The sequence below is a fragment of the Mytilus californianus genome, unplaced genomic scaffold (assembly GCF_021869535.1).
Source record: "Mytilus californianus isolate M0D057914Y unplaced genomic scaffold, xbMytCali1.0.p SCAF_3, whole genome shotgun sequence".
In the NCBI taxonomy this organism is placed as follows: Eukaryota; Metazoa; Mollusca; class Bivalvia; order Mytilida; family Mytilidae; genus Mytilus; species Mytilus californianus.
Window position 1 is genome coordinate 120,492,532 of NW_026262679.1, and position 16,040 is coordinate 120,508,571.

Sequence of the window (16,040 nt, forward strand, 5' to 3'; positions counted from 1 at the left end):
GATAAACTAAATGACCCCCTCATTCATCAACATCGATATGTACCGTTGCTCAACAATGTAATAAAATGCTATGGGAAAGATATATTTCTTTTAGTATTTGTTCATATAGCAAATTCGAACTTTGTGGGACGTCATTTGATTCGTTCGACCTTTGGATCCCTTTCTAATTTTGACAATAAACTCATCGAATATGTTTTTGTGCTTGGACAGACAGAAAATGAAACACTCCAACGGGATATTAAATGTGAAAGTGAAAGATATAAAGATATTGTGCAAGGTAATTTTATAGATTCATACCGAAAACTAACATACAAACTTGTCTTTAGTTTGTTCTGGGTCAATAATTTCTGTAACAACGCAAAATTTGTCATAAAAATGGATGAAGATATTACAATAAATGTTCCCCGTTTAATTCCTTATCTCTCAAAGAAGATGGACAACAACTATACATCAAATATTTTGGAATGTAAAATGATTACACGCAATAAGCCTCAACGACGTCGTCGACACAAATGGTATTTTGTGGGTAGTTGTCTTGTTGAATATCATGTAAAGTCTCCATTTTTTATGTTTTTTATATTAAAGTGTCAGCATAATAATACGTCCTTAAGTTAATGATCTTGATTGAAAAGAATATTGGATAATAAAGTTGCAAAATAAACTAATGCTAGCAAAATAAACTAATACTAGAAAAAAAGACCTTCCATAATATTTGATTGTTTACATAGACTAATAAATAAAATCTTAATTTCGAACTTGGGCTACATTCAAGGTTGATGTATTTGGATTTAAAAATTCTTAACCCAATAAAACGCCCGAAACGAATGCATTATTTCGGCAGAAGAGAAAAGGTTGTTTGAAGTGATGATAATTGGAAAAAATAGTTTAAAGACATAATTTCCCCGTACTGTAACCTCAGTAGACAGGAAAAGACCAGACAGGAAAAAATAAACATATAACAACCATAAAACATATAGAAAATGCCATGGGGGGAAATGCTAAAGATATATAAAAGAAGAACGACAACAATAGTATACATGGACTGATAAATGATATTTCGAAATGATATAGCATGAACTAGCAAAATTTGTTTCCAGTTGAATGAAAAGGATCATAACTTTAATTTACCCATATAGGTATCTGAATATCGCACAGTTTTTGTTTAAACAAATTTGATATTAAACATTAAATTTGGAGAGAATTAACCAAACTATAAACTTTCGATATACCTCAACATGTATCGGACCGAATAGGAATTAAAAAACCTGCAAAAATTAAATATTTTAGAAATATAGATTCCACCACTGCATTAAGTGTGTTACAATATTTCTCCACTCGAGACGGTTAAATTCTAATATTTAAATCGCGAGGTTTGCTGAGTTTTTTAAATAATTAAAATTTAACTGTTGAGAGTGGAGAAATATTGTAATACACGAGTTATAGTGGTGAAATCTGTTTCTCTAATGATTTTCAGACGATATCTAAACAAAGTTTATTCTTCCTTCTCAAAGATTTGTAGAAAGTTGTTTTCTTTATATGTGACGTCATCAGGCATGGTCGCCTTTTTTATGACATCACAATAGGAATTCATCAGAAACCAAGAAAAGTTGACGTCATAATTAAATTTCGACCAATCATTTGCCGAGAACAAAGTTTTCTCTAGAGATGAGAAATATTTTCTCACACCGACCGAGAAATGTGAAAAAAGCATGAAAATTAAAGAAACAAGAAATCTTCATGGGACCATCAAGCAAACTATTTACAAATGTTCTATTACTAACAGTAAGTTTTTTATAGCGTCTATAAGATAGGAAAAATGTTGTCTTTAAAAGAAATTTTATTATTCGTTGTACAACACTATTAGTACCTGTTAAAATTTTTCCAAATTTTACTTATTGGATTTATCGTTTAAATTGTAATTGTAATTCTAAATCATATTATAACAAATCAGCATCCGTAAGGATGACATGTGTTAATAAAATTTTAACTTCAAAAATCAATTCCAAAGATCCCAAATTAGTCGTATTTATTGAGATAAAGAACCACTAAATCGGCCAGGTTAGATGTACCTGTTTTTGTACTACTAAACTTCCGGGAACCAGTGCGCTCTTAATGCAATTAAAAGTATTTTGAATTTTTTAGCATAAGTCAGGATAAGGTATACTTTTGACATGAAATGACTGTCGCTATATTTCAACTTAATACAAAATAGCAACGGATGCTTGAAAATGCAGAATTTAACATAAAAAGAAGTTGGGCTCTGAAGTAGCGGTGTTTTCCTCAATCAGATGTGTTCCATCTTTAAGGTTCAAACAATTCATCTTTTTTTTTGGAATTTGTATTGAAGGGCAGAGATATTTAGTCTTGGGACAAACATATTTGTTTAGGTATATAATAAACAAAAACCTATCGATTTAAATAACATAAAGAAACAAAAATTATTCAATTTTGTTTTCAAAACATATTTTTATAGATATAAGAAGATGTGGTATGAGTGCCAATGAGACATGTCTTTTTTGTTTTGCCCCAGTTAGTGACACGAATTTAGGAAATTGGTAGGACTACTTCTTTAGAAAAAAAGTATATAAAAACCATGACGAAAGATTCCCATAGCATCACTAGCTGCTGCTTAAATTCTGTATCTAAACATTTTGTATTTGAATAAACTTATGTTCAAGGTAATTTATTTAAGCATACATGAACAAAAGTATTCCCAAAGCACTATTATGAATCTCATGCGTTTTGAAACAGTGAACACTTTTTCGCATTACACAGTAGCAAGTGTCACTATCCTGTCAACACCAAGGTTGTGAGTTCTAACCCTGCATGTTGCGAGTGCGTTTGACTCCAATCTAAATTGAATAAGATTGCCAGTTTTCCTGACGAGGTCTGTAGTTCTCTTTGGGCACTCCAGCTTCATCCATCAATGAAAACTGACCTCGAAGATATAGCTTTTATTGCTGAAAGTGGCATTAAACACTAACAATCAATCAATCACAGTAGCAAGTATGAGACCAAAAGGTATTGTAAAACTATGTAACTATATGTATACCTGTAATCTCTGATATTGTTGATTACTAGTATTCGTGATGTTTTTATTAAGCTTCAAACAGTTGTGAATATTTAAATATCAACAAAAACAATGTTAATTATTTAACTTTCTTTGATAAAATGGTAGCTAATCATTGCATTTTCTTCGAAAACACATAAACTTGACTAGTTTTATCTATTGTTTTCTGAATTTAAAATATCTCAATACTAATTCATAATCTTGGGTGTTTTTCGTAGTTGAAGGAGTTTAATGCATATTACAGATTAGTAGGTTGACCTAAAATCGACAAAGATTTTACGACGGAAATAGTTATTTGCTGATGTTCTTTGTATACCACTTCAATAAAAATGGAGGAGTCTCTTTACCTTGCGTTTTTACTAAAACAAATCGTAGTTTATGTGGATTTATACATATAAGCTAAGGACTTAATATAATAAAAAAAACGCCAACAACTACATGTATAATATTGTAAAATATAAAAGCTCTGAAACTTAATTCTTAATTGAATTGTTTTATCTGTATTTGTTTAATTTAACCAATGTTTTTTTTAATTACCAGTTTAAGAATTTTCTGACTCTTGCGAAGAGAGGTATTTCCAATATACATGAGAAATTCCAAAGACAGGTCTTTAATGTATGAAATAAATATACTTTTGTTAATTTGGTAACTTCCGCTAAAAAATAATCATATATAAAGACATCTAAATATATTTTAAAAATATATTTAAGACTATTTTTCATAACATTGAACATGCAAAATGAATCCTTTTTTGTCAACCGGTCCTTAGACACCGTCACAACATGTTTTTTTCTTTTTTTTTAATTACATAATCAATATAAGGAATACATTATTGCTTTTCGGTTCTCAAATTATCAAAGAAATAATGCAACAAACAATATTTAAGAAATAATTTATGGCTTCCATGAATTATTTCGATTCTAATAGGACAAATATGGTAATTTCAAAACTGAAGCGAAGGTAAGATTGCCGTGGGCATGGCTGTTCTGATTTACCTCATGTAAGACAAAGGCTACAAATTTCAAATAAATCTAAGTCTTGCTCGAATTATTTCTTAAATAACCAGTACAAAATTGTTTTCAATCCTTATAATTCTTAACCCAAACATTTTTTTCGTTGGCTATTATTTACTGTCAAATCCAGAGCTGACATGTCGTAACTAAGGAGTGAGCCGCCATGTTGACTTGCTGACATCCACAAATGTGCAAATAATGCAATAGAATTGAAAATGAAACAACAACTACCTCAAAACTCCATTTGAATGCGATATATTATCCAAACTTAGGGCGTATACGTAACGGAAAACCTTTAGCTTGAGAGTTTTCATTCGTATGACGTCTAGTCATCATTCACGAAATTTCGCGGAATTTTATTTTATTTTGATTTTATACATGTTTTACGCTCTTGTGCATTAATTCTGTTTATTATGCATTAGAATAGCAATAACGTTTCTGCAGTTTCTTTTTCAATTTCAATTTGAACACAACGAAATCGACATAGTGTTTGCACATAGGTTACGATACATGTGGATACATGTGGATTTACGTGGGGGGTAAATAGTAACAGCCATCATTATGTAATCTCTGAGTCTGCGCTAAGATATATCGAGAATTCTATCACGCTGTTGTTTACAAAGCGAAAGAAGCACGTCATATTAGAATTTGATTTTTAACACATTTGCGTGTCAGTTTAATGGCGGTTATTTCATTGTTTAAATTATTTTACAAAAAAAAAATATATCAAGTTAGGCCTTAAAAAGTAAGTTTTACTTTTAAATATCTAAATACACTATTTACACTTTCTGTAAGTGAGAATCGAAACATCGTGGTTCTGTTTCATGCCAAATGTTTGGTCCCGAGCGTATCTGATAATGAGGATTGAAATATGTGTCAGGCGTACAGAAATATTTATCGTATGATTTGGTATACCTCTAGTTCGATATCACTGCTGGTTGACCATCAGTGTCTATGTATACCATTTGCTACAAGAATGTGTATAGTTCTTCGAAAACTTTGCGCAGTGACGGGCAACACAGCTAGTCTTCGCAGAGTTATATACATTAAAAAAAATCACCGATTTACAATTAAAACTATATACAGGATGTGCTGTCTACTTCTGTTCAGAGCCTGCTTTGAGAGGTGACTTCAGATTGAAGTTGTTTTCTATCCCTGATGGTCGTTGGGAAGAATGACTGTCCATAGGTGTCAGTTTTTGTTCTTTCTTGGTAAAAGCGGTCTATACCTCAGGTCCGGCTGTCGTTGGGGATTACATACTGTTGCCTGTCTATATCTATTAGCTCATGCTGGATCTTGAATAGTATACATAATCTGTTGGTTCGTTCTACCAGGCTTTCCCACTGACGTTGTTTTACCATGTTTTTTACACAGCTAGGTGTTCGGTCTGTGTAGATGTTTTGGACAAATATTGCAGCTCTTTCTTGGCTTAATGGGTCCCAAACTGTGCAGGCATATTCCACTGTAAGTAATACCATGGCTGTATATGCTGCTGCTTTTACTGGTTTAGTGCAGTCTTTTAGGTTTCGTCGGATAAATCCCAATGTTTTATTTTCTTGTGTTTATTTTCTTATGTGTCTATCCCAAGATAAGTTGTTGCTGATGGTTGTGCCTAGGTATTTTCTAGCATCAACATTGTCAAGTGTATGTAACCCTGATGAATATTCACTCTAGTACATGTAACAACAATCAAAGACAATTTAATGATATTGTAAATGTGAAATATGAAGAACAGGTTTAAAATGACGTCAAGTTGTAGAATAAGTTCATTTTGTATTTTAAATTGTTTTTATGAAAATTGTTTTCTCTTGTTCAGCCAATAGACACCGAGAAGGAATTTATTGTACAATAAGTTGAAAGCATTGAAAAAGGATAGTCAGCCTGAGACGTTTACCAATAATTTACGAGATTTACGATTTAGTCTAACTTCTATAACATAGAACATAACATTTTAAAACCTGCGACTCGTTCTTGTTTAGTGTATTGCTAAGATAGGAATTCGAAATTAAATCAATTGTGATTCATTTTCAATTTGGATAACACGAACTACACATCTTTCGGGAATAATTTTACCCAAAACAAACTACAACTACAGGAGCACCTGAGATCACCCCCAGTTTTTGGTGGGGTTCATGTTGCTTAGTCTTTAGTTTTCTATGTTGTGTCATCTGTACTATTATTTGTCTGTTTGTCTTTTTATTTTTGGCCATGGCGTTGTCAGTTTGTTTTCGATCTATGAGTTTGACTGTCCCTCTGGTATCTTTCGTCCATCTTCTCGTTTATAGATCAAATATGTGTAGCTGTTAATTGTTTTTTGTAAAATGTACCCGCATTCGGCACTTTTCTTGCCTTTTCCTATTGTTGTATCATTGACGTTTTTCTTAAGCACAAAGACATTTTCAAAAAGTTTCTTCTCAGAATAGATCGAAATATTATCATAATCTTACTTCTGTCAATTAAAATGTACCTGTGTAACCAAAAATTATCAGGATTTTTTTTTTTTTTTTTTTTTTGGTGTTTTAACGCCATTTTTAAGCACCGCTTTTGGGCTATTTCGTGGCGGCCAGTTGTTTTTGGTGGACGAAGCCGGAGTGCCCGGAGAAAACCACCGACCTTCGATAGGAAAACTGACAATCCTAGTCAATTAATATTGGAGTCGAGTGCACCCGCACGAGCGGGGTTCGAACTCACAACCCCAGTGTGGACTGGCTAGTGATTACAGTAGTAACTACTTAGACCACTCGGCCACCGAGGCCCCAAAAATTATCAGGAATATAGCCATTCCTTTACACTTCGTACCAGTATAACGGTGCATACGTTTACGATGTTGATGTTTTTGAATAAGAATATCCGTCAGTTTACTTGTTAATAAGTTCATATAACGATGACATATATTGTCACTTAAATATTATTTTATCCATGCATATTTGCATTGTATCATAGATCAAATTTATTTGTTCAGTGTATGTTCACTGGTGTTAATATGTCCTTTGATTGAGTTTAGCCATTTCAATTGATATTTCATAGTGTGTCTTTCTATGTTGTGATGTTACACTATTGTTTCAGATAAGGGTGAAGGTTTGGTACCATTAAAACGTTTAAACCGACTGCAATTGTTTGCACCTGTCCTAAGTCAGAAATCTGATGTTCAGTAGTTGTCGTTTGTTGATGTGGTTCATAAGTGTTTCTCGTTTCTCGTTTTTTATTTAGATTAGCCTGTTGGTATTCCCGTTTGAATAGTTTTACGCTAGTAATTTTTGAGACCTTTTATAGCTTGCTGTTCGGTGTGAGCCAAGACCGTACTTTGACCTATACTTGTTTACTTTTATAAATTTTTACTTTGATGGAGAGTTGTCTCATTGGCACTCATACCACATCTTCTTATATCTATATATGTCATGCATTGCCGTCTGAATTTTCAATATTCGAATACTGAAGTATATTTGTTTGGACTTATTTATGATAGTGTTGTATTAAAATTGTCATGTAATATTGATGAAAACTCGTCCTTTATCTCTTGAACATATGTTAAAAGCATAAAGAAATAAATGAAATAATATTTTGAGTGCTGTCTTCTTGAATTTAGTTAGAACGCTGTTAATCTAAATATCGATGTACGCTATGGATACAAGTGATAGCATTACATTCACAGTCACACCCTAGATCACAAGAACAAAGTGTTCGTGACAAATGTGACTTGCCTTTTCCATTTAACAATCAACGGTGTAATGATTAAAAAAGATGGTATCTGAAATCTGTTGTACATCAATTAGATCTGTTTATCGAAAGGCGAGACATATTGTACCATGAATAATTAGGTTCGTTTTAGTTATGTAATTATATAACTGGCTGATTTGCTTATTATACTTTTCAACGTAATTGAACATAACATAGGTTTAGTTTAAGGAGGTAACTATAGAACAGGAGTGGAAAGAAAATTATGTTTTACTCATACTTTTTAACATTGATGGTTTTTTCATTATGGCTTCATAGAACGATCATACTTCTTTTTTAATCATTAAATGTATAAAATGAAACACATTACGGACTTGAGAATAGAGATAATTATGATTCAATATTTTGTCATTGTCTTTCCTGTTGGATTCATAAGCACGCTCAGAGATAGAAAAGATGAAGATTTTGAAAGAAAATCTATTCAGGTAAAACCTTCTGAAGGCAATTAGACAAAGAACAAAAATTAAGATTTATAAGCAGAAAAAAACTTATTCTTTTTAATTTTGTCTTTTTTTTTACGTCAAATTCTACTCTCATTTCTTCTTTCAAGAAAACTCAAATTCAAAAGAAAATCATATCATTTAAAATGACGCAATTGTTTGGAATATCACATTATGTCGGTGTTGTAACGGTATGACCAAAACAAATCTGAGATACCAAACACTGTTTTTATCCAATAAAAAAGAACTGTTTCAAACTAAAACAATGTGACAAGTTACATTCAAACGTTTGAGTCGGCGTGCTGAAATGAGATATCATTGATGCATTCTTGGTATTTTTCTGTAGACAAACTGTTCGTAAAACGAGGAAATCGTTCTTACTGCCTCTGGTTTTCCAAAACTAGGCCATATCTTTTTGCATTTTGGTAGCTCAACAAATTTGATGACGTAAGTGATTGGAATCCTTCAAAAACTGCAACATCGACATATTTTCAAACGTGTTTTCGTAATCTGATATATTACAGAATAGTTGTCTGATGTGCAACTATTCTTATTGTGTCCTACTTATATTCTCGATTATCATAATTTGACTAAGTATGGATTTGCAAGGCGAGTGATTCGTGCATAGCTTGAGATGATTTCAGTAATGCACGCCCGGTATCGCTCTGTTTGGAGTTATTGAGATTCTCTCAGTTTTGTTTTTGAGATTTGAATATCGGTAAACTACTGTTGTTGTAATTTAGCACTTGGTTACACAGCTGTAGATGCAATAAGAAAAATTCACAGAAAAAGAAAGTTTAGAACAGAGTACTCTCTATAAACTTAGTCAACAATATCACATCAAGATAAACTGATAGACATTTACGTGAGACAATTTATTTGAATTTTTAGATTTTTAACATTAACAAATTCTTTATTGCATTATCTAGTTGTTAACAACATTTAGCAAAACATACCCATTACATTTACTTAGATAATTGAAGTTAAAAAACACATTTACAAGGCCGTTAATTTTGGTTCTTAGCTCTACTCCTTTAGTTTGAAGGTCAAAAGTGCGACAGTCCTATAGATTTAGATATGCTTATCCCTTTTTGAAAGTACTATAAGTGTTTCCAAATAATTAATTATATGTTGATTTAGCCTTCACACTGTTTTGATTCGAAAGTTCCTAATGAGTTGTTCGTAGACGAAACAATTCAAACAAACATACAAATAAATCCAACAAAGACGTCAACAAAAAAATGTGTAGTTACAAAAAAATGTCAATGATGCCAACAAAACAGTTTTTGTAGTTATTAGTATATTTATACAGACGCCGATTAAAAAAGTTTTTTATTTGACAGTACATACCATATATAGTATTCACTAAAAATAAGTAACTTCAACACATAAATCTATAACGAAAGAACAAATTGTATTACATGTGAAGAAGACACTGATTATTTATCTATTAGGTGTTGAAACTTTCCGATGAGTTTAAAATAAAAACGAGACGTTCTTTGGCGAAATCCGGGCTTATTAATGGCGTCTTACAAAGTCTGAGTAGCAGCTGCAAGCTCTTGAATATCGTATGTGTTAAGAAATGTATACTCCATACGCGGGTGAAGTTGGTATATTGCTGCTAAGGTGAGGAAAATTTATAATTTCATAGTTGAAATCGTGGCGTTTGTCATAGATTCTGGTCCTGAGATGTTCGCTGTTGTCAAATACGAGGTAAATATGTAATAATGAATCAGAGGAAGCTTTGTGTGTGGTTTCTTTGATCTCTAGTTCAGGATTATATATTAATGGGACCCAATCATAAACGTTAGGATTTTTAATGGAAAGAATATCAATAATGATACCTGTAAGTGAAATTAAATGATCTAGTTTCTTTGGTTTTCTTGTCTTTAAAAGTGTCTGAAGGAGCTCCGACTCATGATCATATGCAAATAGAAAAAGGTCGGAAAATGGAAAATTTAGGGTGCACAATTGGTTCCCATAGAAATGCCGACAACCTACTGGACATAGAATTAAAGTAATGAAGAAAGATGACTCAGTAGACACCAGCATTTTTATTGTTTATTTTCTTAAATTCAAAACGTACACATCAAAAGCAACAAGTTAAAATAAATTTAAAAGTACAGAAACTTCTTGGGGAAATATTACAGTGTTACCTTGTGCTTCTGCCATGATGCTACGTGTTCATTAGACATACTGAGTTTGAAAAAAAATAGTATTTCTTCTATACAAAATAAAAATTTGTTGATATTAAACCACAAAACGATAACAATGGAAGTGAAAGTGCATAAATCAGCTATAAATTTTTACAGCATATGTGATCCCTCTGGTATTTTTTGTGGTATGTGGGATCATAAGATTTAGTAATTGTATGGTCATACATAGTTAGTCATGGTTTAAATCATTAAAAGCTTAACCAATGTATTTAGCAATATATATATAAAAATAAGGAGATGTGGTATGATTGCCAATGAGACAACTATCCACCAAAGTTCAAATGAAGTGGATGTAAGCAATAATAGGTTACAGTACAGCCTTCAACAACGAGAAAAACCCACATATACTCGGCTATAAAAGGCCCCGACATGAAAAAGATGAAACAATTCAATTGCGAAAACTAACGGCCTAACGTATAACAAAACTATTTACGAAAAACAAATATGACAGACATGAATCAACGACAACCACTGAACTACAGGCTCCCGACTTGGGACAGGCACATAAAAAATATGACGGGGTTAAACATATTTTTGAGCGCTCAATGCATAGATAATGATCTCCATGGAGAGGACGACAGCATTGTTTCAATGCCTGCAGTAAAGCATATTGTTGTAACTGAATATTATTCAAGTATAACGAGGAGCAATTTTATTTGGCCTATGATATTGATAGAATGAACAACATTAAATCTTTTCAGTCGTAGATGAGTTTTATTGATAAATTAATACATTGATATAATTGTGTCCCTTTCTTACAGAAATAAAGATAAACATGTCAAGATTCATACATTTAAAAACAGAATGACACTTCTATCATTAGTTTTAATGGAGTTTAAAATGGGCCATAACCTTACCACAAACGATTACTCATATCAACACTATTGTTTTTTGGTTAGAAAGTGGCTTATATGCCAAAAAAAGGAACGTTTTCGAAATGGGATGATGTTGAATTTTTTCCTTCAATGTATGGAGTTTCAACCAGCATCAAGGGCAAACATTTCCTTATTGATTTTTAACCAGACTAATACTATATGAATGCGTTAACAATGTTTATATAATAACAGTGACCTTATTGCTTCACATTTATTTACCCATTGACTTTTAAAAAATATAAAAAATGTCAAAAGAATTGACAAACAAAACATGTAACAAATTACAACTTCTTTCCAATGTTCAGTTAAATGGGTAATAGGCATGTATTTTAAATAATTTAACCTTCCTTTATTCTTTCGGTCTGTAAGAGTTTTTCTTTGGCTCGGTCTATTTTTTATCCTATCCTTGGTATATTTATTGTGCCTTTTATTTATTATATTCATTAAAATCTCTAACAAAAGGTTATCACTTAAGTAGAAATGAAGTGTACTACACGTTTATCTAATTGGTGGAAATGCATCTGATCGATTAATTAATTCTAAAATAAAATACTGGTAAGCAATGGTGGCATTTCAATAGGTAAATGCAAATAGATTTATTTGAATTTATGATATGTCGATATTTCTCACTTTAAGCCTGGTATCTATGATGAGTTTACTGTTGAAGGGTCCTTATGTTTAACCTTTTTTATTAAGTGTCATATTATTAAAACGCCAGACTTTATTCAGACTGACAAAAATGATAGTTAGAGATAATTAAACTTGAGAACTGTCTGACTCACATTTGAAAGTTATGTTTGGGTAAAATTAGTTAAATCTAAAATTATAGATAGGGATGCTCACTCCTTTACTATTTTTTATCTATTATTGCTTAAAACTTTTGATCTGTTCTATAGAAAATATCTAATATTTCAAACTATAATGTATATTTATAATCATGATATTTCATATCTAACATGTATGCCCTATGTATGCTTCAATTGTTGGAAATAAAAAAAACCAGATTATTTGTTAGAAATATTTTTGGCTAGAACCATAATAATATTTTATAACTATCGTGGAAGTAGTTAAATAGAATTCAGTGATAAAATAGAAATAAAACAGTTGATATTTAATATATATATATATATATATATATATATATATATTTAAATTGCTTTGTCGGTTACAATTTCTTTTCGTTTTTTTTAGGTTCAAACTAATAATTTAACCGGTGATATTAACACTTACTTACATTTACACAATGTGTTATTTTGATTTTTTTCTATAGTTTTCCACATGGCATATGAATGGGTTGCATTCTTCGAATTATTTATGTAAAACAAATGGCAAGGCTTATCATTCAAACTTGCTCGCAAAGCTTTTATATAACATTTCGGTTGAACTATTCCTGTACGTGAAATCCAGGGTAAAAATCCACTACCATAGACATCTTCTAGCCAAAAGAAAGGCATAACTGTTGTTGCTTCATACATTTCGCTTATAACGTCAGCGGACATAATTGAGGAAGGTCCGGCACAATAAGGAGGAAACGTTGCAAATCGGTATTCAGACGGAGACATATACCATTTATTACGAGTCCTGCGAGATGGTCTAGCTTTTATAAGAGTAAAACATTCTAAAACCTTGGTTTTGTTTTGTTTATTGCTAAGATAAGGAATAAGAAACGGAATGTTGATAGTAATATCATCGTCAATTTTGATGACATAAGTCGCATTGTTGCAGAATCTTTTTACCCAGAACAAACTAAATACTCGTTTATATGTTAAGTTTCTGTAGCTGTCTATAAAATTGCCTTGTATAATGTCTCTGTATTTGACACCTTCCTGTTCAATTTCCTTTTGTTGAGTATCATTCATGGTTTGTCCAAGCACAAAAACATATTCAATACGTTTATTGTCAAACTTTGAAATAGATCCAAATGTTTTCCTTATAACATGACGTTCGTCGAATTTGTATGTAGCTGAATAAACAAGAACTAGCAAGAATACATGTTTTTCTGTACACGTCGTTCCGGTATCAAGTAACGAACTATATCGATGTTTGTGAATGAGAGGGTCCGTCAGATTATTTGTTGATACATTCATATAAAAAAGTTCAAAATCCGTTGAGATATTTCGTCCATTGTATGTTATGATCCCTTTGCTTCTGTTTAATAATTTCGTCTGTATTTTCCATCTTTTAACAAATTGGTTTTGGATATTTGGTATAATATTTGATATAATATTTCTTTGCAGTCCTCGCTGATTTTTCAAATAACTGTTAATTAAAATCATTAGAAATATTACAAACGAAATTTTCCTCAGCACTTTTTTCCTAGATTTCATCACTTAATTGTGCTTTACGGATTTACAAATGTAGTCAAATGGGTGGTATCGTACTTCCCAGATGAAATGAATGACGTGCGTCATAAATAAAATTTAAATACATTTTAGCAATACCTAGTTGTTGTCCTATATTCATAGCATTGAAAAAGTTTATTGATCACTCAACCGGCACCTTGTTGCAACAAAAGGTTTTATTAATTGCAAATTAGAATGCACACTTGTACGTGACTATGTACGTACTATACTATTATTTGTCTGTGTGTCTTTATATTTTTGGCCATGGCGTTGTCAGTTTGTTTTCGATCTATGAGTTTGACTGTCCCTCTGGTATCTTTTGTCCCTCTTTTGTACTTGAGGAAAAGGTTATTTTTGGATGAAATATGTGGTTATGCTCCTTTAGTTATCAGTATCAATAGTAATCTAAATATGTTTTTCTAGGAACAAAATACAAAAACACTGAAAAAAACTTGGTTACTTCAAGTTTGATTTTTATCAAAGTTTGGACATTTTATCTTATGTTTCAATTATATTTTTCCTTAATTATACTTGTACTTTAACTAGCAAACATGTTTAATTGTGTTTCCATATGACTTTAAATCAATTTGGTAACTTACATTGATTTATTCATCTAAATCGCTGAAAGACTTATTTCTCTAGTTACTTTGCATCAACATTCACCCCGTGTCTTAGTTTGCAGTCCTGATTTTTGTGGACTGTTTACAAAACTTTGAATTTTTCGACATACTAAGGATTTGTCTATCCCAGGAATAGATTACATTAGCTGTATTTGGCAAAACCTTTTGGATTTTTGGGTCCTCAGTGCTTTTTTAATCGTTTATTTGATATGCATATTGACCATTGAGGTTCAAATGTATATTGAGACTTATCAACGGATTTTTAATTACGTTGGTCAAAAACGACGAGTTCTACTATCCTTTGGAGGCACATACATTCACCAATAACTTTGTTCTTCAGTGGTTGGTATTCCGTTTGCTTTAGATATCAGTGATGTATTACGTTTATTTATTCTTTTCAAACTGTATGTTTTTATTTTATACCGTTAAATAAAGGCAACAGTAGTATACCGCTGTTCGGAACTCATAAATCGATAGAGATAAAAACAAATCCGGATTACCTACTAAAACTGAGGGAAACGCATCAAATATAAGAGGAGAACAACGACACAACAAAAACACAACATTAAAATGTAACACACACAGAAACGAACTATAATATAACAATGGCCATTTTCCTGACTTGGTACAGGACATTTTAAGAAAAAATGGTGGGTTGAACCTGGTTTTGTGGCATGCCAAACCTACCACTTTATGGCAACGTCAAACACAACCCCAAAACGACAACATCACATGACAGGACCACAATACAAATAAATGGGAGAACATATAGGACAAAGAAACACACGAATAATAGCTAGCAAAAGGTACTAGGCTTTAAATTCAATACGCCAGACGTGAGTTTCGTCCACACAAGACCAACCAGTGATGCTCAGATGAAAAAAGTTTGAAAGCCAAAACACGTACAAAGCTGAAGAGCACCGAGGACCAAAACTTCCAAAAAGTTTCGCCTAACACGGCCAGGGTTTTCTGCCTGGGACAAGAACATCCTTATTATTTAGAATAATTTATAATTTTGCAAACAGAAAAATTTTATAAAATGACTATATAATAGATATACATGATAAAACCGAAGTGGGGACTAACAACAGAATAAAAACGGATACATTACATTAAAAAAACTTTAATCCAACATATAAAAATACACAGCCGAGTTAGCCAAAGCCTCAACGCACAAAGTAACGTCACATTTGAAATTCTAAAAAAACACACAAAGTGACGTCACATTTTAATTTGTAAAAATATTTCCCAAAAATAAGATAGGATTAGGATTGATTCAAGATAGATTTGTAATACTGCCATTACATTTATTAATAACAATGAAAATTACAATACTTATTAATATCAAATTGTGATAGTAATTAGATAATTAATTGTATTATCTAGCTATGTCGGTGTTTCTTCTGAATCAATAATATTGGTTATCCATAATTTGTCTTCAAAAACCGCTATCATATTACAAAATTTCACATTCGATGAAATGTATGGGATTTACATGAACAGACGATTCAATTTTTAGGGTAAGAAAAAATACATTCACCTATCGGCTTTTGTATGATGCGTTATCATCTGATATTACTCTTCAACGTATCAAAATAGAAGTATAACGACTTGTGTCACTATTTGGTCAGGAAGTGCTAACCCTTTCGACGGACATGAGATCACACTGTTGCTCAATCTTTAGTTTCCTCTTTAATGAACTATTGTTGCTTTTTCGTTGTTTTGAATT

General features: G+C 31.7%; 1 protein-coding gene and 1 long non-coding RNA gene across 2 annotated transcripts in view; both read right to left on the minus strand.

The window, feature by feature from the left end:
- Positions 1-11,168: 11,168 nt before the first annotated feature.
- LOC127735989 (beta-1,3-galactosyltransferase 5-like) lies at positions 11,169-13,766 on the minus strand. Its single transcript, XM_052246487.1, has one exon. It carries the CDS (start codon positions 13,674-13,676, stop codon positions 12,576-12,578), a length of 1,101 nt encoding a protein of 366 aa, XP_052102447.1. The 5' UTR covers positions 13,677-13,766; the 3' UTR covers positions 11,169-12,575.
- The window catches only part of LOC127736010 (uncharacterized), a 42,236-nt gene continuing 37,364 nt past the window's right edge, over positions 11,169-16,040 (minus strand). The window contains exon 2 of the long non-coding RNA XR_007998687.1: positions 11,169-11,326. This is a non-coding gene — a long non-coding RNA (uncharacterized LOC127736010). The remainder of the gene's footprint in view (positions 11,327-16,040) is intronic.

Excerpts from the sequence above, each read along its gene's own strand:
- LOC127735989 (XM_052246487.1), bottom strand. The coding sequence starts at position 13,676 with ATGAAATCTAGGAAAAAAGTGCTGAGGAAAATTTCGTTTGTAATATTT.